This window comes from Ambystoma mexicanum, chromosome 12, assembly GCF_040938575.1.
Source record: "Ambystoma mexicanum isolate Mex_15411 chromosome 12, UKY_AmexF1_1, whole genome shotgun sequence".
Taxonomy (NCBI): domain Eukaryota; kingdom Metazoa; phylum Chordata; class Amphibia; order Caudata; family Ambystomatidae; genus Ambystoma; species Ambystoma mexicanum.
In genome coordinates this window covers 30,789,949-30,816,558 of record NC_090936.1, presented here as the reverse complement: position 1 = coordinate 30,816,558, position 26,610 = coordinate 30,789,949, and the positions used below count along the sequence as shown (strand labels likewise).

Sequence of the window (26,610 nt, the reverse complement as noted above, 5' to 3'; positions counted from 1 at the left end):
TTTCAGGCAATTTCAACAGTAAATAAAATCTACCTCATTCAGGCATGGATGGCATCCCATGGCCTCTGCCTGAATGACGACAAAACAGAGCTCCTGATTCTTTGATCAGCTGGCAACTTAAAACTGAACTCAAACTACTCTGCCTTCAACATAGACAGAAATACAATCAAGGTAGTTAAAGAAGTAAAAATATTAGGCGCTTACCTCAATTCCACCCTAACCCTCAGTAAACGGGTAAGCTCCATGGCGTCTTCAACCGCCTACACCTACAAGCTAATCAGGGCCTGCAGACCATTCTTATCCAAAGCGAGCTGCATTATCCTCGCCAACGCTCTAATAATATAAAAACTGGATTATTGTAACGCCCTTTACCTGCGTGCTAACAAATATACCCTAGACGAGATACAAATTTTACAGAACAATGCCCTAAGAACGGCCCTGAATATACCCAATAGACAACATGTCTCAAATATTAGAAGAGAATACCACTGGCTGAAGATAAATGACAGAATCCTACTCAAAACAGTCTCCCTGACTTTCAAATGCCTCAACAACGCAGCACCCCAATTCCTAACTGAGAGAACGGTTAGAAAAGCATCCACCCGCCCCTCCAGAGTGGTTAACTCCATTTGCCTGAAGAAACCCAGATTCAAGCTAAAATAATCTGGAGAAAATTGCTTCCATGTGAAAGCTGCCCAGACCTGGAACGCATAACCTCCTGCTCTCAGAGCCAACCAATCCTACCTCCGCTTTAGACGCAATACCCTGAACTGTATGCGTTCTGCCTCTTCCTGTAACTTTCTCACTGTGTAATCTAAGCTTTTAAGTATTCTTGCACTCGCTGCACCCAGTTACCTACAGGTTCGGGGCGTCCTACAAATTAATAAACAAACACACATTTACCCCTCTTGAGAGGTCTGGCTGCTCAGTCACTCTATCAACTTGTGTAGTACAGACCTATACCAAAAGGTGGGTTACCAATACCAAGAGGACAAGGTTGTTGTTGTCTCCCCCAGTGTTACTACCCCAAATCTTGCCTAACGGCTAGCGCTAAAGTAAGTCAAGTTGAGCCCTCACTGCCCAGTATTTCACACCACCACTGGGGCCATTGATGATGCACTTGACACTTGGTGGCCAAAATGTATTGACTTTGAGCATGTTTGTTATGAAGGGCATGAACACCAGCTTGTAATTGACATGTTGCTGCAGGAAACGGGGAATGTGCTTGGGGACACTGATTCAGCTTCTCACTGTTCGCACTGTGCTGTCTACATTTCTCTGACCATAGGCGTTGCAAGAGTTTTAGTTTTTTAATTGTGTGATTATTCAATTACAACCCTTAGTCTACCGTTGCTGGATACTGTACTGTATCGGGCCAATGAGTACTGTTAACCTGATTGCTGTTTTCAATTTTTATTTCCTCTTGATAAAGGTTTGGATCCTTTGAAATTTTTAAACCATCAGATGAATACACAGGACGCAAGGGGCCAAGTGTTGATCGGAATGACATTAGAATAAAAATGTTGGACTATGTGATTGGCACATTCTATCCAGAAATTCAAGAAGCTCACTCCAGCGACAAAATTAAAAGGAATTCTGCCTTTTTCAAAGAGGTAGGACGTTTATCGCGTTCTTGAACTGTTCTATCAAGGCTGCACCTTGTGGCTGCTTTATTTTTTATTAAGTGCATGCTATCACATTTTCGTGGTACAAACCCTTGCAACGTTAGTTGACATAGACCTATTCTGACAGAAGTTTACGTAATAAGCGAACAGCAATTTATATGCTGCAGACACCTTTGTCTTTGGCATGTCTATGTGGAGGCAGCATCGCTTCTTTAGGCAAATTCTTTCAGATTGGAATTAAAAAATCTGTTTGTTGGAGCAAATCTACACAACACTTATTGCACTTGTTTTTGCCTTTTGACTTCATATGTTTTGCCACATTTTTCTGATAAGTGTTTGCTTTGTTTTATTTAATGTCCGGTTAGTTTGCTATCAACTCCACATTTATTTCTAGATCTTTGAAAACTATACAATGATCCCGGACTACTTAACCCATTTCTGGAGTCCAAACAACAAGCACTTGGGGCCATTTGACAACTTTCTTGGTGTACAATTGTTCACATGCCGATCGGGTTGCATTTGGAGTAAACAGCTCATCTCGTGGTGGTGGGCAGTGTTAGGGAGAATTGCAGGCAGTACCCTCTGGGACCACTACACACAATTAGGACTAGAGGTGTTAGCCAAACCAACCTTTGGTATAAGTCTGTACCACACAGTTTTTGGTAGCGAACTGAGCAGCCAGGCTTATCTCAAGAGTGAATGTGAGCAGTACAAGTAGTTACACAGATGACTTTCAATCACAGTTGTTCAAGTAAACACTTATACTCAAGGTTTCTTGGTAAAAACACTTATTAATTTATTACACAATCATTTAGAAAACGTTTCACTAGAAGAAGACAACTTAATATTATAAACCAATAAACCTCAATACAACATTCTAAGGTTTTAAGATAGTTTGCACGCCCCTGAAATAGGAGCCAAATGGCAGTTCAGTTACTTAAAAAGGAGCAAAAGGCACAAGGTAAGTAAAATAGATCATATATACTTTTTAGACAGTGCAAATAGTTTCAGTTCACCAGAAGAGTTAAATTCAAGTCAATAGGCCAGGCCAAAGTCAATGGACTAGTGTTCAGGATAGGAAAGAGCAGTTCTGGTATCAAACGGTAAAGTCTTTGTGAAAATTCTTAGAAGTAGTTTAGGCGAAAAGGAATCGTATGTCGGGTCACAAGCTGATTAGGCCTGCAAGTTGGGAAAGTTTCACAAACTTTCACTGCGAGAGTGGCGTTCTCTCAATCGGGTTGGCACAGTACCTTAGTATGAAGAACAAAATGCAGCTGAAGACGTTGGTTCTTGGCAGGTCCTGCTGATCTCACTGTTCTGAGCCTCAGTCGTGGAGACAAGAGGGAGGACGTGGGGGGGACTCCTGCACTGCACGGGATCGTCGAAAAAGCAAACAAGATGGAGTCACTTCAGTTCCAGTTGCTGTAGATTAAAGCGCACAAGCTGGTGTCCCTCTGCTTGGTTAATCCTAACCAGCCTTGAGAATGGTATCCAGGTGGCTTGTGAGTTGATTGGTCCCACCAACTCAAAGGAAGAAGTCGTCCTTGCAATCAGACTGAGGATGATCTTCGGGCTCCTGAATGGGATGAGCCTACTCCACCGACCATCTCCCCCGATAATGGATCGATGGATACCCAAGCAATTGCTGCGAGTCAGCCTCTCTCTTATGCAGTGCTTCAGCAAATCACAGGACAGGTTCACTCTGAGTCAACTAATTCTACCCCAATTAAAATATACACAACACATGAAGCTCATATCCCCTTAACTGAAAACTGGAAAAAGGGACTTGAATTTACTGTTACAACAACAAAAATACAGAAAAAAATTGAAGATCATTTTGGGGGAAAAAACAACTCATAAGGAAGGTGCTCTACTGATAACTCATGGTGAATCTCCGATCACCCAGAGCTCTTCTGTGTTAACGTCACTGGTCTCCAACATAAGTACGCATCCCTTGGAGAAGCTAAATCTATCAAATCTAGATGGGGTTTCAGATTCTTTAGTTTCTGACTAAGACAATAACTTGGTAACACCTCATACTCCATCTGAAGCCCAGAACCTGAAAGCTGAACCTCGTCGGAATCAATCAGAACCCTCTACACATACACTAAGTGCACTTAGTTATGTATTAAACTCTTTAGTAACTGTTTTCGAACTGTTGAAAGGCGAAGTTCAATCACAGACTGGTTCCCTTCTAGAATCAACAAAGGAAGTCGCCTCTCTGGATGGAGCAATGGTTGGATGTTGCAATCTTATCAACACCAATATCTTGCAACAAATACAGGAACTTAAAGTAGAATCAGCAAAACAAGGTATGGATCTCTCTGCAATACAGAGATCCATGGCCCTCAAAAATAGTCTAGAGGACACCAACAGACTCTCACTTCAGGAGCTCCTGTATCATCTGCAAAATTCTGCTATCAAAGATTTGCCTCCGCTCATCCAAGTTAGTGATAATGACAGAAACCAGCCTTTAGACGACACTCCTTTGTCTGAATCGATTCTCGATGAATTTCGAAGATTGGCCAATGTAAGTATTTAGTGTGAAAGTGAAACCATCTTAAATGCACATCCATCAGTTAGCCCGGCAGTCATCAATGAAGACCAAATTGTAGAAAAAACTCCTCGTCCACAACACATTTCGTCATCAGGTGGTAGGAAGGAAAGGAAAAGAGAAGCAAGAAGAAGAAAAAGACTACGAGAGAAAGTCACAACTATGAAACGCGGAAAAAAATCCATATCTCGAAAAAATGTCAAGAACAACATTGAAATTGATAAACCACTCCATGAGGCAGCTCTCAGCAAAGATATGGAGAGGAAAAAGAAAACAGCTTTGATGACGTCGACAAGTTCGCAAACTACTAAGTGAACTTCGAACAAACCGCCGGACTCACACCACCATCTCCGCAGAAGAAACTAAAAATAGCCCCGATTCTTGAGGAAAAAAAAAAAGGCTCAACAAAGACCTCGCCATCTACAGTTAGTGGCGGGGCCGATGAAATCATCAAGGCCCCTCGAAAAATTGCCCCCATGTTTTTAAAAAATCACTATGATCAAAACCAGAAAGTAACGTGCGATCGTGGGGTGCGAGTAAAGCTTGGCACTGGTAAATTCAAAACTTTGAATCTGGTTGGATCAAAGGAAGGAAATCTTGTGAACGCAGGACAAAGACTAGATGCAAACTCAATGCCACTTGTTCTTGAGAAAGAAGCTGTTGTCTTCCATTCTCGCTCCAACCTTCCGCTAGAAAAAGTTGCAGTTTCATTGACAGACAAGAAAAAATAAAAAAAAATGACTCTAACCAAAAACATCTGCACCTCTACGACTAAGCGATTTATCAAATCCTTAGTAACTCCACAAAGGCATCTTACTGGCATCAAAAGCAATTTCCAGAAAGTATCATCTGCAGGCCTTAGCTCGTCAAGACAGTGCTAATAGTGAACATGAGATGACTAACATCTCTGCTGAACATCATGTGAAATTCGCTCAAGATAACTTGGTTACTACTACAAATAGCACAGAGCACACTTCACCCATTACAGAACAAGGATCTAAAAAGCAAACTAATCAAGATACCTTTCCACATGGATCTTCACAGCAGATCCTGGAAGAACACAGAAAGGAGATTCGGCATGCGGTTGACGCATATATGTCCGCACAACCAGCGCAAAATTATCTTACACATTATGACTCAACTAGAACCTCCTCTCTGTATGGACAAGAGACATCTGTCCCAGATAGAATTGGAAATCTTCGTCAAGCCCTTGAGGCTGAAATTGAGACCTCTAATGCTCAACTGTTGTCCCGAAAGTCCCTAGGACCTATTTGTACTAAGGCCATCAATCGGACTCGTTTAGCTGAACCACCGACTATGGCAAGATCAACGTCCGAAACAAACATTGCACTTCAGGAGATAAATTTGATAACCCCGCTGGGGCCAGAACTTCAACGGCTGATTGAAACAACTATAGTAAATTCTTTTGATAAAAAAGCATCAACAAATCTAGTTCATGTTAAAAATGGTCCTAATCCGTTACAACACAAAAAAACACTTAAAAGTGATTTGAAACGTCCAGCATTACATTCATTGATTATTGCATGTCGTCAACCTCCGAATGTGCAATATGATCTAAATCGCAGATCCATTCTTACCATCATTGCTGAAATCCCCGAGTTGGAAGATATTCATTCGGCTGATATTCAATTAGTGGAGTTCGAAGATGCGCATATACTCACTTCAGTAAAACTGTGGATCAACTCTAGAGTAGTTGTGAATACTATATGGTCAGCTAAAAACCACCTATATGATCTAGGCTTTATCAAAGTGTCTCACCTTCCCTCTAAAACTCCAACAGCAAATTCATTACTCTCAGTAGTCACTCACTAGAGGAACATAGAAACAAGTGCCATCCAGGGGTCCACAGATGGCTGCGCAAAGATCTGCAATTGTCATCTAACTCACAATGTGCATTAACTAGATCAACCTAACCAGCGAACTCGTGTCTCTCTAACTATTTGGAATATGAGAGGGTTTCGTCACTTGTTGAATACTGTTGAGTCAAGCCTCGATAAAGTTGATATAGCCACATTTCAAGAGACATGGCTCACTAGTGTCCCAACTTGGGACAATTATAGTATACATATAAATTTAGCCCAAAAATTAAAGAAAGGGCGACCAACGTCGGGGCTCCCCATAGCTGTTAAGCAAAATCCTTTCTTTGAATCTGAAGATTGGTCATCTCCAAATCCCTTTCAGCAGATGATAAAACTAAAGATTGGCAACTCCACATATGCCTTGATAAACGCGTATTGGAACCCTGCTGGTATTTCCGACCACATATTTATGAGAGACATGAATTCCCTAATGCACCTGGTGGGTCTTGATAATTCCATTAGATATGTCATCATAACAGGAGATCTAAATTTGCATTACTTTGATCAAAGCAAATCTTCTAATAGATTGTTACTTTGGAACCACTTTCTTGAAATGCGTAATCGCCAAATGTGAAATGGTTCATTTGCAGATGACATTCCTCCACAGCCAACGTGGCACAGAGGTAATACCTCGGCAATAATTGATTACATTTATGTAAATCAATCTCTCATTTCAGAAGTTTTTAAGTTTCAGATTAATCTATCGACTCTGAGCGATCATAATAGCCTCTCAATGCAGTGGAATATACCTGAATCAATAAGCATCCAGGCAGTTACTAACACCCTGGATTTTGTAATTGTTAATCCCGGTGGCAATCGATTATATTGGAATGAAACCTCCTTAAAAAGATTTAATCATTTTTATGCAAGGCTAGCTGGTAAAGTAATCGCACATCCCCAGCTGCAAATTCCATATCATAAATTAATGCAACTTTTTCAACATAAAACAAATAACATCATGTCATTCAAGACTCATACTTTACATATATTTGACAGGGAAGTGGAAGCTGCAAAAAGAAAACTTCACTCAAAAAGGCGACAAGCCTCGAAGCTTCTGCCCATTACAAGACACACTGTCATCTCTCAATTGAGGACAAATTATAAGAATTGGTTAAGATCACACAAAGGAATTTTATTTCAAAATGATAGCTCTAAAATATTAAGCATGCTAGCAGGCAAGAACACTTCACAAATTTGGTCAGTAATCAATCAAGTAACTACAGGTCATCAAATAATCCATCAGTCTAATAATGTGTCAGAACAGGCATGGGTCACACATTTTTCAAGTTTATATATGCCATGTTCAAACATAAGCAAACAAAGATTGCCAGAATGAACAGAAACATTTTCCTTAACTTTTGATAAAGAAGACATTTTATTCTTCATAAATAAGGCAAGTTCATCTCGAGCTCCGGGTCCTGATGGGCTCTCGAATTTCATGCTAAAACAACACCCGGAAATTTGGTCCGAGGTATTATACAACATCTTCTCAAATATCATTCAGACGCAATTAATCCCCGACTCATGGAAACGTTCAATCATTCTCCCAATATACTAAAAAGGTAATAGGTCGGATCCAGCCAGTTATAGACCCATCGCCTTGTTGGATGCACCGGGGAAGATCTTCAATCGTATTGTACTCAGAGAACTGAACAACTAGGCTTCGAATTTAAGAACGAGGGACCCTTTCCAAGCGGGCTTTGTGTCGGTCTTAGGGACAGCACCAAATATCATGACATTGAACATGTTAAAATCACAGTCTGCAGCTCGGGATCAATTATTATATTTGGCATTTATTGATTTTAGGGTTGCTTTTGATTCTATTGATTGTAATCTACTCTATCAAAAATTAATTTGTTTTGCATGTCCCCCTTCTCTTATTACCATTATAAAAGAACTTCATACTAACACCTCGATCCAAGTTCGTCTCACCATCGAAGGCTTGCTCTCCAAATTAATTCTAACTGGGCGAGGTCTTAAGCAAGGTTGCATCTTGGCGTCTTTTTTGTTTTTAACTTGTTTATTCTTGATCTTGGAGAATCGTTTGCAGACATTATTAGTGATGCACCAAAACTGGGCCAACAACGCATAGCTTGGATGCTTTATGCGGACGACTTAGTCCTCCTGTCACAGACCCCTAAAGGGCTACAGAATTTATTGGACAAGCTGTACGCATACTCGATAGAAAACAATCTCATAATTAACTTAGAGAAAACGCAAGTAGTAGTCTGTCAAAAAGCCAAAAAGGTTTCCTGTGGGAAAAAATATAAGTGGCACCTTAACATTAATGAATGTTGAAAGCTACAAATACTTAGGCTTAACCATCTTTAACACTCTAAGTGAAAAAGCCTATATTGTTACATTGAACTTGAAATTAGAAACGTTGAAATCACAGGCTAACATACTTGTGTATAAGTATGGGAAGTTTTCATACAGCCCCATCATGGCTTTTTATCAAGCAAAAGTAGTCCCAATTTTACTATATGGAGTTGACACCAAACTGCCTATCAGGAGTAACACGTGGGATATCTGTGAAGCACAATTTTGGAGATCTGTTTTAAAACTCCCGAATTGTGCTCCACTCCCCATGATTTGTTTTGAGATGGGTTTGGTGTCGCTATTCTCACAATTATTGTGGAAAAAGTGTGCACTATTTAGAAAATGTTTACTGGGATTGGCAAAGAATAACATCCTAAGCACAGTTGCCTTTCATCTTGCAGGTTCACAAGACTTTTTTCCATCTAAATGGCGAACTTGTGTACTGAACGCTCTGGCAGATGCAACTATATCCCTTGAAACACTTCTCACAAACCCTGACCGAGCCAAGTTAAAGCTATTCCAGTATGACTGGATATGTAATACTGCCAAATGTTCCACCTACAAAGATTTCAACGAACAGTGGTTTGGGCAAAAAAGGCTACATACAATGGCAGATTACCTGGTTAAATTTCCCGTGCCAGATATTAGACACCAATATCTACGGTTCAGATTTAATTTACTGCCGACAAGGGAAATAATGGCAAGGAGAGGGATGGTTCCGAAACAATTAAATTAGTGTCGATTTTGTGAAAATGTGGACCTCTCTGAAACTCTGCAGCACTTGTTAGTGAGCTGCCCAGCTTTACCTGCACTAAGAAACTTCTTTTTCACTAATCTACTATGTGCTTATGTCCCATGGATGAAAATGAAATTTGGATCAGACTATTTAGAAGCTCAAAACCGGTTATTAGAATTGCAATAAAATAAGTGCTATTTTACCCAACGACCACAATAAAATCGAATGATCGTTTCTTATTTTTATTAATACATCAAGTTTGTTGTATAGATCGTGATTCTTGGTTAAACGAGCAATTTTATACTTTGATTGTTTTTAATAATGAATTGATAAAAATGTACATTGTAAGTTTGTATTCATGTATTTGAAAGGTTGATTTTATCAGCCAAAACAAATAAAGTCCTTGCAGGGCTTCTCTACTCGAGGCGAATTGAGAGCTTCAGCACAGCAGCAGGGCTTCGCCAGGCAATTCAAAGGTCCAGGAGGATGCAGCAAGCTTTGTTCATGCTTTCTTCATCAGGGGTTTTTTGCAGTGGTCGACTCTGCCTCTAGTCCCAAAACCCTCACCTTTTAAGCAGGTTTCTCCCATTCATGCACAGCCTGGGCTGTCACTCAAACAGCAGGGTGGCTGTCCTGAAAGGACATCCAGCCAGCCAATTGGGACTGGGTGCATTCAGGCATTCCTAAAGACAAAGGACAGGCAAGTTTCAGAAACCTCCCTCACTTCCTGCCCTTCCAGACACACTGGAGCCAGAAGCGGGTTTCAGTACTGAAGCCTGCCAAAGGCAAAATGAACAAAGGGCTCAAACCTGGCTTGGCGCGCAGGGTAAAACCCAAGAAAGACCTCACAAACAGAAAATGGTGAAAAAAAGATGATCGGGCCATTTTGACAAAATGGTCACCCATGGGTGCTATACTGCAGCTGAGGATTCAGGCTGCGGTAGAAAAGCACAATGTTAGAAAAATTAAACCACTGCCACCAGCCATTTAAAGTAGTGAGGGTAACTTTAAAAAATGATACATGAGTAGGTAGGATAAGGGGCTACTAAGTAACACCCCCCTGAACTCCACATAAACTGGTGTGTGCTGGACCCACGAAGAGAGAAGGTAAGTAAAGTCAATTTCACTTAACTAATCTCGGGAACAGTAGTTCACACAAGAAAAGGTATTCAAACCTTTTGAGAAATCTAAAGGATTTCTCTGTGACACTGCACTGAAGGTGCTGTGTGTCGCCATACAAAAAGTAGATCTCTATGGAGTTTCAGACTCAAAAACAAAGGAAACGTATAATCCAAAATCGGGTCAAAACACATGAGTGAGAAAAAGGTCTCGCTCACTCCAGGGTTAAAATTAAAAAGTCCTAAAGTCCAGCCAAAAAAGCTGGGGGTCTCCAAGGTTGAAGGGAATTAGCACAGAAATGAGAATTCTCCTTAACAAGATGTAACCATAAATCCCAAGTGTAAAAAGCTAGGTTGATACAGAAGTATCCCGATTGCATTGTAAGAAGCTGTATGCAATGTTAAGTCATGAAATACAAAAGGGAAACGATGTTTCCAGTACTGATAGTCTGAAGGACTGATCGTTTCCCTATAACAAATGAACAAAAGGCAGGGAAAGTGAAGCTGAAGTCCTTACTTCCCTTAAAAAAATAATCAGAACTGGTCCTAAAACAGCGCAAAAAGGGTGTCGATAGGAACTATGGAGGGAAAGTTGCTGAAAGAGAAGTCTTTCCTAGCAGATGTGTATTAACCAGAGTCTTATTTCTTTTCCTCTCAGATTGTGCAGAGGACAGCGAGACTAGTTGCAGAGTGGCAGTGCGTTGGATTTTGCCACGGGGTGCTCAACACAGATAACATGAGCATAGTGGGACTCACAATTGACTATGGCCCTTTTGGGTTCCTGGACCGGTCAGTACAGCTCTGTGTACCTTATTGACACTAACGGGCTTTGTGTTTGAATATTGCTTGATTTGCAAACTGCCCTCTTTTCCTTTTGGTGTCTGTAATACCATAAACGTTTGCTATTGTCTCTTTTACAGCCTTCATGCATTTAATTTCCCCTTTCCAAAACCACTGCCCATTTCCCTTTGCAACAGGACTGCAGTTTCTGGCTGCATGATTTCATTGTATGCCCAGGTATAGTTCCTCACTGATCTACCTTTTAGTTTGCATGAACAGAACCAAAACACAGTTTAATATAGGTTACCTTTGCAGTTTTTCATAATGTGGGAGGGTGGGGGGCGTTTAAGGGTACACTCGATTCTGTTTAGCCTTTGCTTATTGCTCCTGTTTTTCTTTACCTTCTCTTGTTGATCATGTACTAATTGGTTAATGAATAGCAGCATTTAACCTTTTGGTATGTGTTGGCCTTGTAATCTTGTTGTCCTCATCTGGACCAATAAGCTATCTGCAGCTGCGGCCACAGGTCTGTTCCTCCAAAACCCTTAAGACTTTTAAGCGTAGGAAGAGGAGAGAGCAAGGACAAAACCCAAAACTGGGATGGGAGGTGGAAGACTTTCTGTTCTGTGGGCTTAATATTAAGAAAACAATCCAATCCTATAGGCAAGAGCCAAGGGAGCCTGCCGCACTATCCCCCAACCAACCCAGACTTCTATGCATTGATGACCACTTCATCCCTGACCCCTCTTTCCTTCGTTGCGCACGTTTTAAAATGTATATTAATTATGTCCATGTCTCTAGGCTTATCCTATCTGGGTATGAGTTGCAAAAATTACAAATGCCAAGTGTCTTAGCTGAGAGACCCGATAAGGGCCCTACGTTTGTGTACTTGGAATGTAGTAAAAGGGGTGCCTGACTAGGTGGAGGAAAAAATACAGTATGCAGATTTTGTTTTTTTGCTTGGTACATCTGAGGCAGCCTATAAAATACTTCAGCACTGTTTAGTGCAGCACAGGTAACAAAATCATTAGTCTATTACGGAATATTTTTAGACTTTTTAGCAGTTCTAGGGCACATATTTCAAAAAAGGTAGCAGGCACTCCTCTCCAGAAAGAACATGGCATGATAGCCTGTTCTGAGATGAGAGTTTGCAGCACACACTTTTATTCCGAGCACATGTGCAGGCTTTTTGTTAAGGAGTTTTACTGAAATCCAGCAATGGTAGGACTGAAGAAAAAAACTCACTCTTAGATGCAGAGGGCTCCAATTCCTAGGTTTGACCTGACCTATCCAAAAGGTTTGATAGCTGTGGTCGAGCAGCCAGACTTGGTCTGGGAGGGAGAAGGGCTGTGGATAAGTACAAAAAACTCTGGGCACACCTATAGTCAAGGATACACTTAAACACAGTAGATTTATAAAAAATAAATACTAGGGCAACTAACACAATACTAGAATCACGATTAAGTAAACATATTCACATTTATACAGTAAGATAGCTAAGGGTTACTCGAGGCATTAGTAGACTTTAGATGAATGATATGATATATGATATTTTATGTGTCGCGCCCGTACACAAGTGTTTCAGAGCGCGACTAGGCAAGGGAGGGGAACAAGGGAGAACACAGCACAATGTAAAAACGATCTTACTAGGCCCAGTGACATTGAGAATGCGCAAGTGCAAGGGAAAAAGTGCATGGAAGGGGGAGAGTGGAAAGTGCAGAAGCCGAGGAGCGCAGATAAATAAAATAAATAGAAAATTGAGGCAAACTGTGGTAGTGCAGCCAGCAAGTGGCAAGTGCTGTGTTTAAGGCAGCAGACTGGGTAAGTCTGAATAAGTGCAGAAAAAGAAGAAAAATGGGGGGGGGGCTGTATGGGTACAGATACAGTCCCCAGTGCAAGGGGTGGCCAGGAGGCAGTGCAGGAAGGTGGCAGGGTGAGCCGGTACCTGGGCCAAGGGGACAGAGGGTGGCCAGGTGCACAGTGCCAAGAGAGCAGATCAGCAGGGGAGAAGGGGAGCGAAGGCAGAAGCAAAGAGGAAGGTTTTGAGGTGCTTCCGGAACCGGAGATGGTTCTCCTCAAGTTTTACAGTGACAGTGAGGCTGTTCCAGAGGGAGGGCCCAGCCGAAGTAGAGATCTACCTCCAGCTCGTTTCTTTGAAAAACGACTGACCCTGAGGGAGTTGGAGGTAGAGGAGCGAAGAGCTCGAGAGGGGAGGTATTTGCGGAGGGATAGCTGAAGGTATTTTGGACCCAGGCCCCAGAAAGCCTTGTGGACAATGCCAAGGGTTTTGAATTCAATCCCTGCATCCACTGGGAGCCAATGGAGAGATTTGAAAGCTGGGGAGATACGATCCCAGGGCTTGAGGCCAAGGACAAGTCTCGCAGTCCTGTTCTGGATAAGTTGTAGAGGGTGGAGAGTAGAGGCAGGTAGATTTAGAAAGAGGTAATGTTTCGAATCTGGCAATGTCATTGCTCCTTTCCCGGAAAGTCTCTCCATGTGGCCAGGGAAAGGCAGAAGCTACCTGATCCTGACCCTGTCTGCGGGAGGACCACATGAGGGGAGACGATCCTCATGGGAGTGAAGTGGACTCGCTAGATGGCACATGGTAACTCCCTTTCTCCTTAGAGCCTGATGACCCACCCCGTAATTACCCAATCCTCCATGGCATATTGTATTGTTGGACAAGAACATCCAGTCATGGCTAATAGCAAAGCTCTTTAATATCAGTTTGGAAGCAACCAGGGTCTCCCGAACCCACAAGCTTTTTAGTTAGGCAAGACATTTTTAAGGCACTAGGCACTCATGTTTTGCGCAGCAAAGTGCAGAATGGGATAAAATAAAAGTGTAAATTGTGGAGGAAACTACAGGACCCAGATAATGTGAGCAGGATGAGTGAAATATGGAAAGAATGAATGAAAATTGTTTGTACATAGATAACAATGTTACGTTTTCTTTGGGCTAGGCCTCAAGGTTTGTAAAAGTCTGCAGAGCTGCAGTGTGTTTTTGCACAGCTAGTGTTAGGCAAGATTGTATGCAGTACCCTGTGGGAGACTGCACCAGCCTTGTCCTCTTGGCAACAGTTAACCCAGCCTTTGGTGTAAGCATGCACTACACAAGTTGGTAGAGTGACTGAGCAGCCAGACTTATCTCAAGAGGGGTCAATGTGAGCTGTAGGGTTACAACATAGTTTCACAGTGAAAAGTATCCAAATAAACTCTTACCCTCAGGGTTTCTTGATGAAACAATTATTTAACGTCCGTTTGAATAAGCCTTCTTTATAAGGGAGCAATATATGTAACAAGCAGACATTGTCCAAGCTTTTTCCTTATTAGACTGTGTCCTACAACATACGTTCTAGCTCTCACCGTTGTTAGTAATTCCATTCCTTGGAGTGTTTGCCTTGGGTTCTTGGCATCATTCCCCTCCTACCCCCCCCCCCCAAACCAGGTGCTAATGGTTTGTTGCCTTCCTTCTGAACCTCTCTACACTGTTCACCTATTACTTCTCTTTGTTCTTCCTTGTCTTTCCCCAACCGACTTTCTCTTCTTAGCACACACTTTGGCGTCACCTCTGTGACATGGTCAGTAAGCAGAACCTGACATGAGGGTTTAGGGACCCCTCTCAGCCTTGGGCGGGAGGACTACCTGGGTGGAAGCCAAAGCCCATCCTACCAGAGAGGAGTATGGTGGCAGTAGCAAGCATCCCCATTTCTGTCCCCTTCCCAAGTGCCTGTTGGTATATCTACAGTGCCAACTTGCATCACCTCATACCTATGGAAGAAAGTACCAGGCAGGTTTTTTTTTCTTTTCTAGAGCCATAAGTGAGGCAGTAACTTTATGGAGAGACCCCTGGTAGCACTGCAACTCATCAGCATCTCCCTTGACCTACATGCAGTGCTCGATGCCGCAGCCTCCACAGGGATCAAGAGTGCCAGGGTGAGAAAAACCAGTGCCCTTATGCGGCAATTTCCCAGAGCCACACACACCTCCCCAGTGTGGGCACGTGCAGCAGCAAAACCGCTGCAGCCAACCTACCGTCCATGGACTTACAAAGTAGCAGCAAGTTCTTAACAAGACTTTACTTGCCTTGGTGGAAGCCCCACCAAGGCACCCTTACATAAACTGGGACACTTTGCAACCAGGCCACCACTGCTGTCTCACAGCAGCTCTGCGAGGAGAAAAGGTGTAACTCATAGCCCACTATTTGTAACTACCAGTGTTTGTTGCACTTCCTGGGTGTGGAAGACAGGACCAGTTTGGTCAGGATCAGTGATCTAATGAGAGAAGGAGCAGAGGATAAGCGGGTCTCACCTGAAACCGTACGTTGTGGGTTGTTCAGGTTAGGTCAGAGGGAGAAGGTGGGTGGATTTTAATGCAGGCTAGTGGAGCGAAGTGAATAGGCAAGAGACTGGGAGAGGACTGTTTGGGCACGAGAGGAAGACCACTGTCTCGGGTATTGTCTGGATGGCACATTGGTAGTGTAGGGCTGGTTTAGAAAGTTCGGGAGGTAGTCCAGATAGAGAAGGCAAATGCTTTTATGTTCTCACTACTAGCAATATAGAGAATGGAAGGTAGGGTGTCAATATTCTCTTCATACTAACCTGGGAATTAGGGATCCTCGCTTCGGGTGGAAATGCGATCAGTATACAAGAGAGTGAGGGGCAGCCCAGGCGACCTTGGCAAATAAATCAATAAAAATGTTAGAACCCTCTCTAGCTGTCGGAGTGTTCTTTGAGCCATTTGTGACACCTCATTTCTTTTTTTCATTTTGTCAGTGAGCAGTTGTTTGGTAGGTTCCCTTCAGCTTGCTGCTTCTCTCAGCAGATTGCGGCTTCCTTACTTGCACCTTCTGCTTGATAGCCTCACTCAGCACCTTCTAGTGGCAAATCACGTCTCCTGCACTCAACCCAGGTGGTGAAGGCAGAGGTGACCTGCAAGAATACCCAGTTGCTCCACTGGTCTTGCATACATCTTAAGCAGATGGTGGGTCAATCCCACACATTGAAAATGTACCTCAGATAGACGGTAGAGTTTAGATCTACCTTTTATAAAGAGCACTCATGGTTGCATACCAGGCACAGAAGTTGGTAGGATGGGAAGAGTTTTGTGGGGGAGGGTGCTACCGCTGATGTTACCCGTCAAATCTGATCTTAAGACCTCTATACGTGTTCAAGCTTTGTTTTTGCTTGCAAGACAAATGAATGCACAGGTGACACTTTACACCCACTCGACTACATACAATGTGCCTGAGTAGGTCTGGTACATGCTGTTGGGGAGGGTCAAGGGGCTAAGTGACTTAAGTAACAGAAAAAGTAAGAAAAGGATGGATTTTACAGATGTTAAGAAGCTGTTAAGCTGAAAATGACAAGATCGAGGGAGAAGAAATCTGATCAGTAAAGGAATTGAATGGTCAAAGATGATTACCAGGTTCTGGGCAGATGAAAGTGGAAGAGAATTAGGATGAAAATGAAGGGAGAGGAGAATGGTCAGAATGGGAGCCGGGTGTGGAAAACCTGAGGGTCTTTTCCCTCCCTATTCCCAGGGGATCTTCTACACAGGTGGCCAGGGAAGAGCCATCACTATTGGATCCCGACCGTGGGGGTGGACGAATGAGGGAGGGTCACCTGGGTGGAGGGTCCTTTGGGATTGGGGAGGGATTGCCTGAAGGCGAGACATGGTAGCCCCCTTTCTTTAATAACCCCCTACCCAACCTCCCTGGCCTGCTACAATGGTGAAATCCAACAGAGGAATTTTCCATTTCTATCAATGTCCCATTAACATAGACAGGTCGCAGTCGGGCACGGAATACACAACAAAAACAACTGAGGACTGTTAGCGCACCACAGGTGTATAAAAGGAGTGAGCCAGAGAAACAGAATGAGCAAGCTGGAGCCTGAGGAGGTCCATGAGTCGGAGTACGAGAGCACAGGTGAACTGGGATGCCCAGAGAACCCGAAACCACCTGGGGGAGAACGGAGGGCCGAGATGCCGAGAACCTATGGTGTAAAAGGGCGAACAGAAGCGTGGCGAGGAAGCTGTGTCTCCAAGGAGCCAGAAGGGGTAAAAGTGCAAAGCTGTTCTCCATAGTGAAGTCCGTGGAATGGTGTTAGTTATCCTGGGCCAGAGAAGCCGCCCAGGAGAGTTGGAGGGGTTGGCCATTGGTCTTCATTTGATAAGACAGCAACAGTGGCGTTAAAGAAATAGAAATCACAACTGGTGAGTTCAAAGCCAGAGGGGAATCCAGTTGATAACTGCAAAGCATGAGGGATACAATGTTGCAAGAAGTAAGATAATTACAAGGACGAGCGTAGGCTAAGAAGCGTGTTTAAGAGGAAAGAAAAAGAGTAGCAAACGTTCGCGTGCACGTTAACACATGGTGAAAGGAGCTCTAGTGAACAGAGACCTTGTGCACAGGAGTGAAGTTTACAGAGACAGCTAATATGGAAGCAAGTGAAGGGGGGCTATGCTTGAGGGAAAAGGCACGCCAAGACCCAGTGAAAACTTGGTTATGAATTGTAAAAAGATAGTGGGGCATGATATTGAGGAAAGCTGAAGTTGAAATGTAAAAATGTGTCAACGGCACGATAAGAAGAGAACACTGAAAGAGAGGCCTAGGTATCAGAGTGGTCCCACACAGGGCTCGAAGAACTGTGTGTTCATCGAATGTCTCCGATACGTTGAACTGCTGAATAGCTGTGAGGAGAGCCTAGGTGTCAGTGGTCCCGCCCGGGGCTGAGGAATACTGGGCGTTGTTGAAAGGCTCTGATGCACCAATACATCAACCTGTTGTGAACTGTGAAAGTATTGTGAACTAATAAGTTGCTGACTTCCTGTGGAGAGGTGATACAGAGGAACTGTTACGTAAAGGAACTTTGAACTTGTGCCACCAGAACAGTTTGAACTTTGTGAAAGGAACGTTATTCAGTGCCTTTGAGAGCCAAGGAACACATGCTGAATCCCAAGTGGCTCAAGACTTGGGGAAGGGAGATGTGTATTAGCTCCAATACTATCCTTCCCTTTACTTTGAAGCACCCTTTTTATTTAGTCCAATCCCATGCACATTATTGTATCAAAGTGTGAGGGCAAGCATAGGTTTAACACAGACACTTTTGTTTTGACTAACTCTATTCACTTTGGACCTAGATTTGTGTTCATGTTTGAGACTTCTCCCATTATAGACGTTGTAGGACAAGTTAAGCAGTCTCCAAACCCCCTTCTTTACAAGATAAAGGTTTTCATAAACTTGAATCATTGTCTGTTTCTCTCATGATATCATGCCTGTGACTCCATTTCTTTCATGATACCATGCCTGTCTCGCAGGGGACATGGTGAATTAATAAAACAAACGTTGAGGGGGAAAGCATCCTGAGCTTAAAACCATCAAAAAAAGAAGGTAGGGAACATGTGAAAGATGTCAGTCTTCAGAATAATAGTGACAATGGCGATTTCTTTTTCCCCGCCTTTTCCTTTGCCTGTGATTTGAGGTTACCCAAAAGCCGGCGTTGTATTTACTTGTCTGCTGCGCCTAATGCTTTTATCAGTGGCATATCTTGTCCTGATTGCAATTATCGTTAACCATTACCGCTACACAGAAGCGCACACTTCCTTGCTCTTATTTGTTCATTGCAGTTCCACTTCTTCTTGCACAGTTTGGTTGAAGCATGCAATGTGGTCTTTTTTTCAGCTATGACCCTGATCACATCTGCAATGGCTCTGATAACATGGGGCGATATGCTTACAACAAGCAGCCAGAGATGTGCAAGTGGAATCTGGGTAAACTTGCAGAGGCTCTGGTTCCTGAGCTTCCCTTGGAGGTAAGCGAGAGCATCCTTGAGGAGGAGTTTGATGCAACCTATGAGGATCATTATTTGCACAAGATGAGGAAGAAACTAGGCCTTGTTCAGTTGCAGCTAGAAGAAGACAAACAGCTGGTATCTGACTTCCTGGACACCATGATGCTCACAGGTAATTGTGAAAGCAAAGTGATGATTGTTAAACAGGAAAGCGATTAGTGCACATTAAAGGTAATTGAAAAAAGTATTGTTTACGTTATTTTCTTTGCCTAATTTGTGTAGGGGCAGTGCTTAAAACACATGTTGCAAAAGTTAGGCAGAAAATAATGGTAATGGGGTAGAGCAAGTAGAAACAGTCACATAGCATACAACATAAACTGCACTGTCTTAGTTCTCATATCGTAGCTATTGCTGATTGTGCAAGGAAAAACTGAAAAAGACCTAGTGGAGCAAGTGTTTGACTAATATTATTATTATTTTTTTTACATATTTTTATTGATATTTAGTAAACATTTCTCAATAAAACTTCCCCTCCCTCCTCCCCCTGAGAGAAACTGCTACCCAATTTCCGTATCTTCAGACACGTTTGAGTCTTTACTCCATTGTTCTCCTGTATATATATATCCATATATCGGCTCATGTCCAGCACCCGTATGTTTTGGGGGCACCATTGTTGCCTAAAGTCGCTTTTAAAAAATGTTAACAACTCTCCCCATTCTTTCTGGAATCTGTCCGTGTCTCCTCGGGCCCTGTACGTTATCCATTCCATCACCACTATGTCCTAGAGCTTACGGTACTAGCTGATCATAGACCGGGAGCTTTGTTTCCAGTCTTAGGCTATTACCATCTAGGGCTCTTTTCTGCGATTTCGAGATGATGTTCAGCTCTGTATTCATTTTATTTCTTGACCCACTCTTTGACCCCCTCTTGCACTCCCCCACTGGCTTAATCTCTCCTTATTTTGGTGAAAATATAATTGGAATAGCAACAAGGCTTTGTCTCAATCTGTACAGAGCTAGATAGCACATATCTCCTCTATGAGGTATAGTTTAACTGCAGTCTATCTTAGCAACATGGACTTAAAGGCAAAAAAGTAGCAACTATGTGAATTTGAGGACCACGTTAACTGAATTCGTTTAGATCCTACATGTAACTCGTTTTTTTTTATATATGGGTAGTTGCTAGGCAAAACTTGTATGCAGTACCCTTACGGTGCACTACAACAATTTTGACTACAGGTAATAGGAAACCCAACCTTTTGGTATAAGCTTGTACTGCACAGTTTGGTAGGGTCTTGAGCAGCCAGGCTTATCTCAAGAGAGGTCAGTGTGAGCTGTAGGGGAGCTAGACCGAGATTCACAGTGACAAGTATTCAAATAAACACTTACACACAAGGTTTTTTGAATAAACAATTATTAATTTATCAGTCAGTTAGAATAAGCCTTCTTCAGAAGGGAGCAACATAAAAAGCAACACACAAATATACTTCAATACTGTACACTGTTAGCTTCTAAATCACTAAAGACCCTTTTGGGATGACCCACAAACACAACCTACACCCTTGGGTGACTTCAATAGCTAGGGTGCTGGGGACATTAATATCTTACTGTTTGCATTTAGAATACTGTTAGAAGTTGGTAAAAGGAAAAGGTTATTAGAGTAAACAAGAGACCACAAATATTCTTAAGCAGGCACATACTTTTGGATCCCCTAAGTAGTCATTATGTATAATAGGCTGGGCCAAAGTCAATGTGCAATAGTCTTATATAGGATGAAGCACGTCTAGTAGGTAAGTAGAAAGGTTTTTGCACAATGTTTTAGAAGTCTTTGAAGAAAAGAAGAATCAAATGCAGGGCCACAAGCTGTTTAGACTTGTGAGTGGTAGAAGATACAATGAGAGATAAGTTCTCTCAGACTTTTTAAAGTACCTTTTGCATTGAAGAAGCAGGACAGCAGATGACTTCTATTCCTGAGCAGCTCTGCAGGTCCCACTGTTCCTAGTCCTCAGTCGTGGGGACAAGAGGGAGAACTTCTGGGGACTCCTGCACTGCAATGGGACGGTCACCGCTCGCAACCGGCAATCTTCAAATCAGTGGCTGTTCAGTGGTTCAGCTCCTTGCGTCTACCGCAAATGGCAACACTGCAGTTCTGGCTGTGGAGATGGGCTTTCGGTGCTTCTGGGGTGTCGCACTCTGTTGAGGGGGTCAGGCTCAGTCAGTCCTGCTTCCTGGAAGTCCGGAGGATTCACACAATCTGGTGTTCCTCTCCCTGGCTATACGGTTACCAGCAGCAACATTTGGAAATTCAACCAGCTCAGAGAAGGATGTCCAGGTGGCTTACTTTGGAGTTGATTGGTCCCACCAACTCAAGGGGAGAAGTCGTCTTTGCAGGGGCTTCTGTGTCGATACAAATTTGGAGTTTCAGCACAGCAGCAGGGCTTCACCGGGCAAACCAACGGTCCAGGAGTTGCAGCAGGCGTCCTCTTCAAGTTCTTCTTCGGTTCCTTTGTCCAGTGGTCGACTCTGCCTTCCAAGCCAAAGGCCTCTCCTTTTATTCAGTTCTGTCCCATTCATTCCAGCCTAGCTGTCAGTCACCCAGCAGGGTGGCTATCCTTGCCGGACAGTCAGCCGGCCAATCACTACAGATTGCATTTGGGTTTCCTAGGAGACTAAGCACAGGGAGTTTCGGGCACCTCCCTCACTTCCTGCCCACCCCAGACACCCTGGAGCCAGAGGCGGCTACACTTGTGAATTGCGCCAAAGGCAAAGCTAACAATGGGACCAAACCTGGTTTGGCGCACAGAGTACATTTCAAGAAGGACCTTTCCACAAAGAAATGGCAAAAAAAGACTGGGGCCATTTTGACAAAAATTGCACTTTTGGGTGCTTTACTGCAACTGCGAATGCAGCCCGCGGTAAATGCACACCACAGTAGTTAAAACGAAACCACTGCCACCAGCCATTCAGTGAGGAAAGGGTAACATAAAATTGTTACATGAGAAGCTAGACAAAGGGGATACTAGGTAACCCCTCCAGCACCCTATAGTAAGATAGTGTGTGCTGGGTCTAGAAAGTTACAATTGTAAATAAAGTCAATTTCACTTTACTGTTCTGGGAAACAGTAGTTTATCCCAGAGAAGGTATTTAAACCTTTTGGGAAATCTGAAAGATTTCCCGTGTCACTGCACTGAAGGTGCTGTGTGACACAACCTAAAAGATCATGCCTATGGAGTTTCAGACTCCACAACCACAAGAAACACAGTGTACCAAATCACATTAAAATACATGAGAGAGTGGAAAAAGAGTCCTCTCTGTCTCCAGGTAAAAAACTCAAGTCCTCAAAATCCAGCAAAGTTGTTGGTCTCTAAGGTAGAGGGAATCGGCACATGTCTGAGAATTCTCCCTAACAATAGTGAATGAAGGAAGCAGGGGCAAAAACTCCAGTTGCAAGCTACTGGCACACCATAAAAAAGTTGCTAGTCATCTCCGTTCTATAGATGCACACAGCACGCCATTTCTTACTCGCCAGGAGTCAAATCACACTAAACAATGGATAGTGCAAATGTTACACCCTCAAGGAAGTACCGACTAACCAGCAGGACAATGGAAGATGACCCGTACTGCCTTTATGGTGAAACCCACCAGGCGCAAATTGTAATCTTCTTCACAAAAACAGCCATCAACACTATGGGGCCATGAAAATTGCGATCATTGTTCTTCACAAATGCCCCTTCATACAATTTAACATTCAGTGCTAGGGAGATTGTCCTTAAGGCTCTGTGGTTAGGGTATAGTTTCCTGACTCTGTACTGCTAGAGATTACCTTGAGCTCACCAGGCTCACTAAGTGGTAGTCCTGGCATAGCAGCCCAAATCCAACTCAAAGGCGGTGTAGTGGGCGTGGTCACAGGTACAGTACACACTTTTCATTATTACCAAATTAGAGAGGTTATATATATATTTGAGGCTTGTGGAATCTGCTTACATCACATGCTGTGCATAGGCCGACATCTAGTGTAAGCTGCGGAGTATTACAGTTTGTTTTTCGAAACTCGAAAATGGGCGTCGACACAGGGCATGCCAGTAATACTATCCCTAGTGTGACGTCCACTGTACTGTGGACCCTCAGATTGCTTTTTTCCGCCATACTTGTCGGAAGCATTCCGCAGAGTTCTCTGGCTTTTAGCCATAATTTTGCAAATAGTATAATATTTCCCCGTTTCCTCCATTCCCACGTCGAGTCACCGAATTTCGAAGCTAGCTGCCGGCCCAGAGAAGAAAACAACCGTCGAGAGCTGCACGACAGACTTTGGGCCTCGTAAGGCCTCTGGCCTCGGTCCGGGCCTTGGAAGGCCTCTGGCCTCGGCCCTTCAAGTAGGGAGAGTGGGGGGTGGTACATACTCTACACTCACATATATTTATATATATATTCCTACACACTCTAGCCCGCTTCCACAGGGTGCGTATGGAGGGTACCCCTTTGCAATTTTGCCCCAAGTGCAACCGCAAGTACCTTTTGGGTTGACAGACAAGCCACCTGTAACCTCTGCTTGCCGAAGGACCACCCCGAGGCGAACTGCAGAGCATGTAGCCGGTTCAAGGCTAAGACTCTAAAGGACCGTTCGACCAAACGTTCGGCCCACCACGCCAGGCAACGAGAGGCCATGGAAGCGGAGGCACCTTCAGTGATGGCAGCGACGCGTACTATCGGACGGCGAGGGCAATGTGGCATCGAAAGACAGCCAAGCGCAAGTCCCCGACCTCGGAAGGTTGTCCGGCAGCTATGGGGAGCACACCCGGCGATACGAGCGCTACCCACATCACTTCCACTAAACACTCGAAGTCCAACCGAGACTCGACGCGCGTGTCGAGTTCTCGGAAAGAGGCACACAAAGAATGGTCCACCGAATCTGTGCCCTCTGGGCGTTCTCGGTCAAGATCGCCGCATGACACCAGGCAACCATCCACTGTTGCCAAGAGTGCCTCACTCACCAAAGATATGGCGGTACGATCGTCGGAAGACGAAGCCGACCTCCATCCCCAGGCCGCACTCCAGGAGTCGGCGTCGGCTGACCGCTCGACGCCTGCTCACGGATCCCGACGTCCTCACTATAAGGAAAGGGACTCTACCCCCGAATCTCGGCGCCAGGCGTCGAAAATCTCCGAGAAGGTGAAAACACCAGGGAAGCACTCTTCCACTCATGGGGAGGGGGGAAAACAGAAGAAGAAAACATCTCAGCCTTCTTCTACACCTCTGCTACATAAAGACAGTGCTAAGTCTTGTGATAAACAGCTAGCCAAGACCACTGCACAAGCCCAAAGGTCCAGTCAGTTCACAGCAGGGAAACCCTCCCAGGAAAGGGTAATCCCTAGCTCCAAAAAATGGTCCAGTGAGGATAAAGACAGTTATATCTAGAATGTCATCCCTAGCAGACGTCTATGCCAAGAACCCAGATCACTTCATCTCCTATACCCCTGACAGGGCTACTCCCTCAAGGTCTAGGGACCCGCAACCCCATGGTAAGAAACCTCGAGTTGAGGCACCATCGCAAACTCTTTTTCTACGTACAGCCGTACACTCAGTATAGTGAGGATCCACTACAATATGAGGATCCAGAATTGGTAACGTTGGACAACCAAACTGGGGTGGACTACTATGGGGATGACGAGGACCAAGAGGAGGAGGAGGAGGAAGATGACCCAGAAGTCTACAGAATAGACTCCCCGGTAGGCAGAGAACCTCAGGTTACCGACTCCCCAATCGACAACCAACCTCTCCTAAATGAGGTGTTGTCTAGAGCGGCAGAACACTTCCGCATAGACACTCAGGAAGCACAGGAGGAGAGGGACTTTGGCGAGGAACTAGTAGGAGAAAAGAAACCCATTGCCCAGGCCATCCCTATTCTCAAGTCTATACAAAGGAGAATTGAGCATTCCCTTCTCAATCCTAACCTCACCAGGGTGGTAAAGCCCAGAATTGAAAAATAGTTCAGGGCAGCCCAATCAGACCCGCTTTACATAAAGGGGCAACTGAAACCTGACTCCCTGGTAGTGACTAATACCCGGAAGAGGGCGGGAACACCCCTATCTTCGTCTGAGGCTCCCCCCGACAAGGAGAGCAAAAAGATCTACGGGTTGGGAAGGAAGGTAGCCTCCACTTCCGCCTACCAGGCAAGGATTGCCAACTCCACCACCCTGTTTTCTAGTTACAACTGCCACCAGTGGGAGCAAGTTGCTGCACTTATTGACTCCGCACCAGAACCTTTAAAGGCCCAGTTGGCACAGGTTGCGTCGGAGGGGAGAGCCGTGTCCGGTTGCATCCTTAAGGCAACCTTTGATGCCGCGGATAACGCCGGCAGGCTTATAGCAGAGAGCACTGTCATTAAGAGGCATGCTTGGTTAAGACAGTCAGGGTTTAAACCCGAGACACAACCATCCTTAATTGACATGCTGGTGGAGCCTTATCTACTGTTTGCGGTATTAAAAAATGCCAAAGATGAGTATGAGACTCGGAAATCCCTGGGACAATTGACCAACAAACCCCCTAATCCAAGAGGGAATGGCAATTTTCGTCGCCCACGTGGCCAAAATTCACAAAGAGGCTCCAACTATTCTCAGGGGCAGGGTAAATCATGGGGTAACAACCAGCAGTCTACCCAGAGTTACAACAGGGGAAACTAGAGGGGCTGTGGTAAGGGAAGAGGCAGCCCCAGCAGAGGCGGCACGCCTCCTGCAAAACAGTGACGCTGAGATCAGGGTCCCTTCCCACGCATCTCCATTACGGGGACACATTGCCAACTTCACCCAAGCTTGGGAAGGGATCACATCAGACAGATAGGTGCTGTCCACAGTGTCCGCAGGATAGTGCATAGAACTGCTCGAGCGTCCCCGAAAGCACCCCCCCCCCCCCCGACAAAAAGTACATTCCTTGCACCACCAGAAGATCCTCCTCGAGGAGATCGTCAATCTTCTAGAAAAGGACGCGATCGAACCTGTCCCGGGTAAACAAGGGTATTTATTCAACTTACTTCCTTGTGCCAAAAAAAGATCTGACAATGCGCGCAGTTTTAGACTTGCGCCCTGCAAACAAGTATGTCCAGCCCCAAAAGTTTTGCATGACTACTCTCCAAGAGGGTAATCCCCCTCCTAAAAAGGGAATTACATGGCAACCTCTGGGACCAAGCTAGGGATTCTACTCTGACCTCCCAGGGATGTTGTTCAAGGTTTGTGCCTTGCAGACACTCTGGTCCCAGTCTTTTTTTTTTTTTTTTTTTGTCCTTCCGTGCTCGGGTATTTCTTTCCCTATATCTCTGTCCCTTTCCCTTTTGTCTTCCTATTCTCGACTCTCCTTTAACACTCCCCGTCCATCATCTATGACCCTCCCTCTACCTCCACCCTGCAATCTTTTTCCTCTCCTCACTACTGCTGCTCCTCCTACTCTCCGTACTACTGCTCACTTCCCTCCACACTATTACTGCTCACTTCCCTCCACACTATTACTACTCTCTCCCCTCCACTCTACTATTGCTCTCTTTGCACAACATTACTAGTACTACGCTCCCTACTCCACACTACTACTTAACCATCTCCCTCACTCAACCCCTACTCTTCTGTACACTACTTGCAGCCACATGACCGCAGGCAGCACTTCCTCTCACCAACCAATACCTCACACTAAAAACTGGCCGAATATCCACCTCCACCCTCCGCTGCTTCGTCCTTCCTCCACTGGTTCGCTTGGTCTACCTCCACCTCCTCTGACCTCGCCCAAAAAAAACACAACCTCATGCTTCCTATGTCTCCTTTTA

At 44.3% G+C, this 26,610-nt stretch overlaps 1 protein-coding gene across 1 annotated transcript in view; it reads left to right on the top strand.

Moving 5' to 3' along the window:
• SELENOO (selenoprotein O) overlaps positions 1 to 26,610 on the top strand; it is a 147,197-nt gene that overhangs the window by 43,601 nt on the left and 76,986 nt on the right. The window contains exons 3-5 of the mRNA XM_069627854.1: positions 1,433 to 1,613; positions 10,891 to 11,021; positions 18,696 to 18,976. Of these exons, the coding sequence (XP_069483955.1) occupies positions 1,433 to 1,613; positions 10,891 to 11,021; positions 18,696 to 18,976 (593 nt within the window). The remainder of the gene's footprint in view (positions 1 to 1,432; positions 1,614 to 10,890; positions 11,022 to 18,695; positions 18,977 to 26,610) is intronic.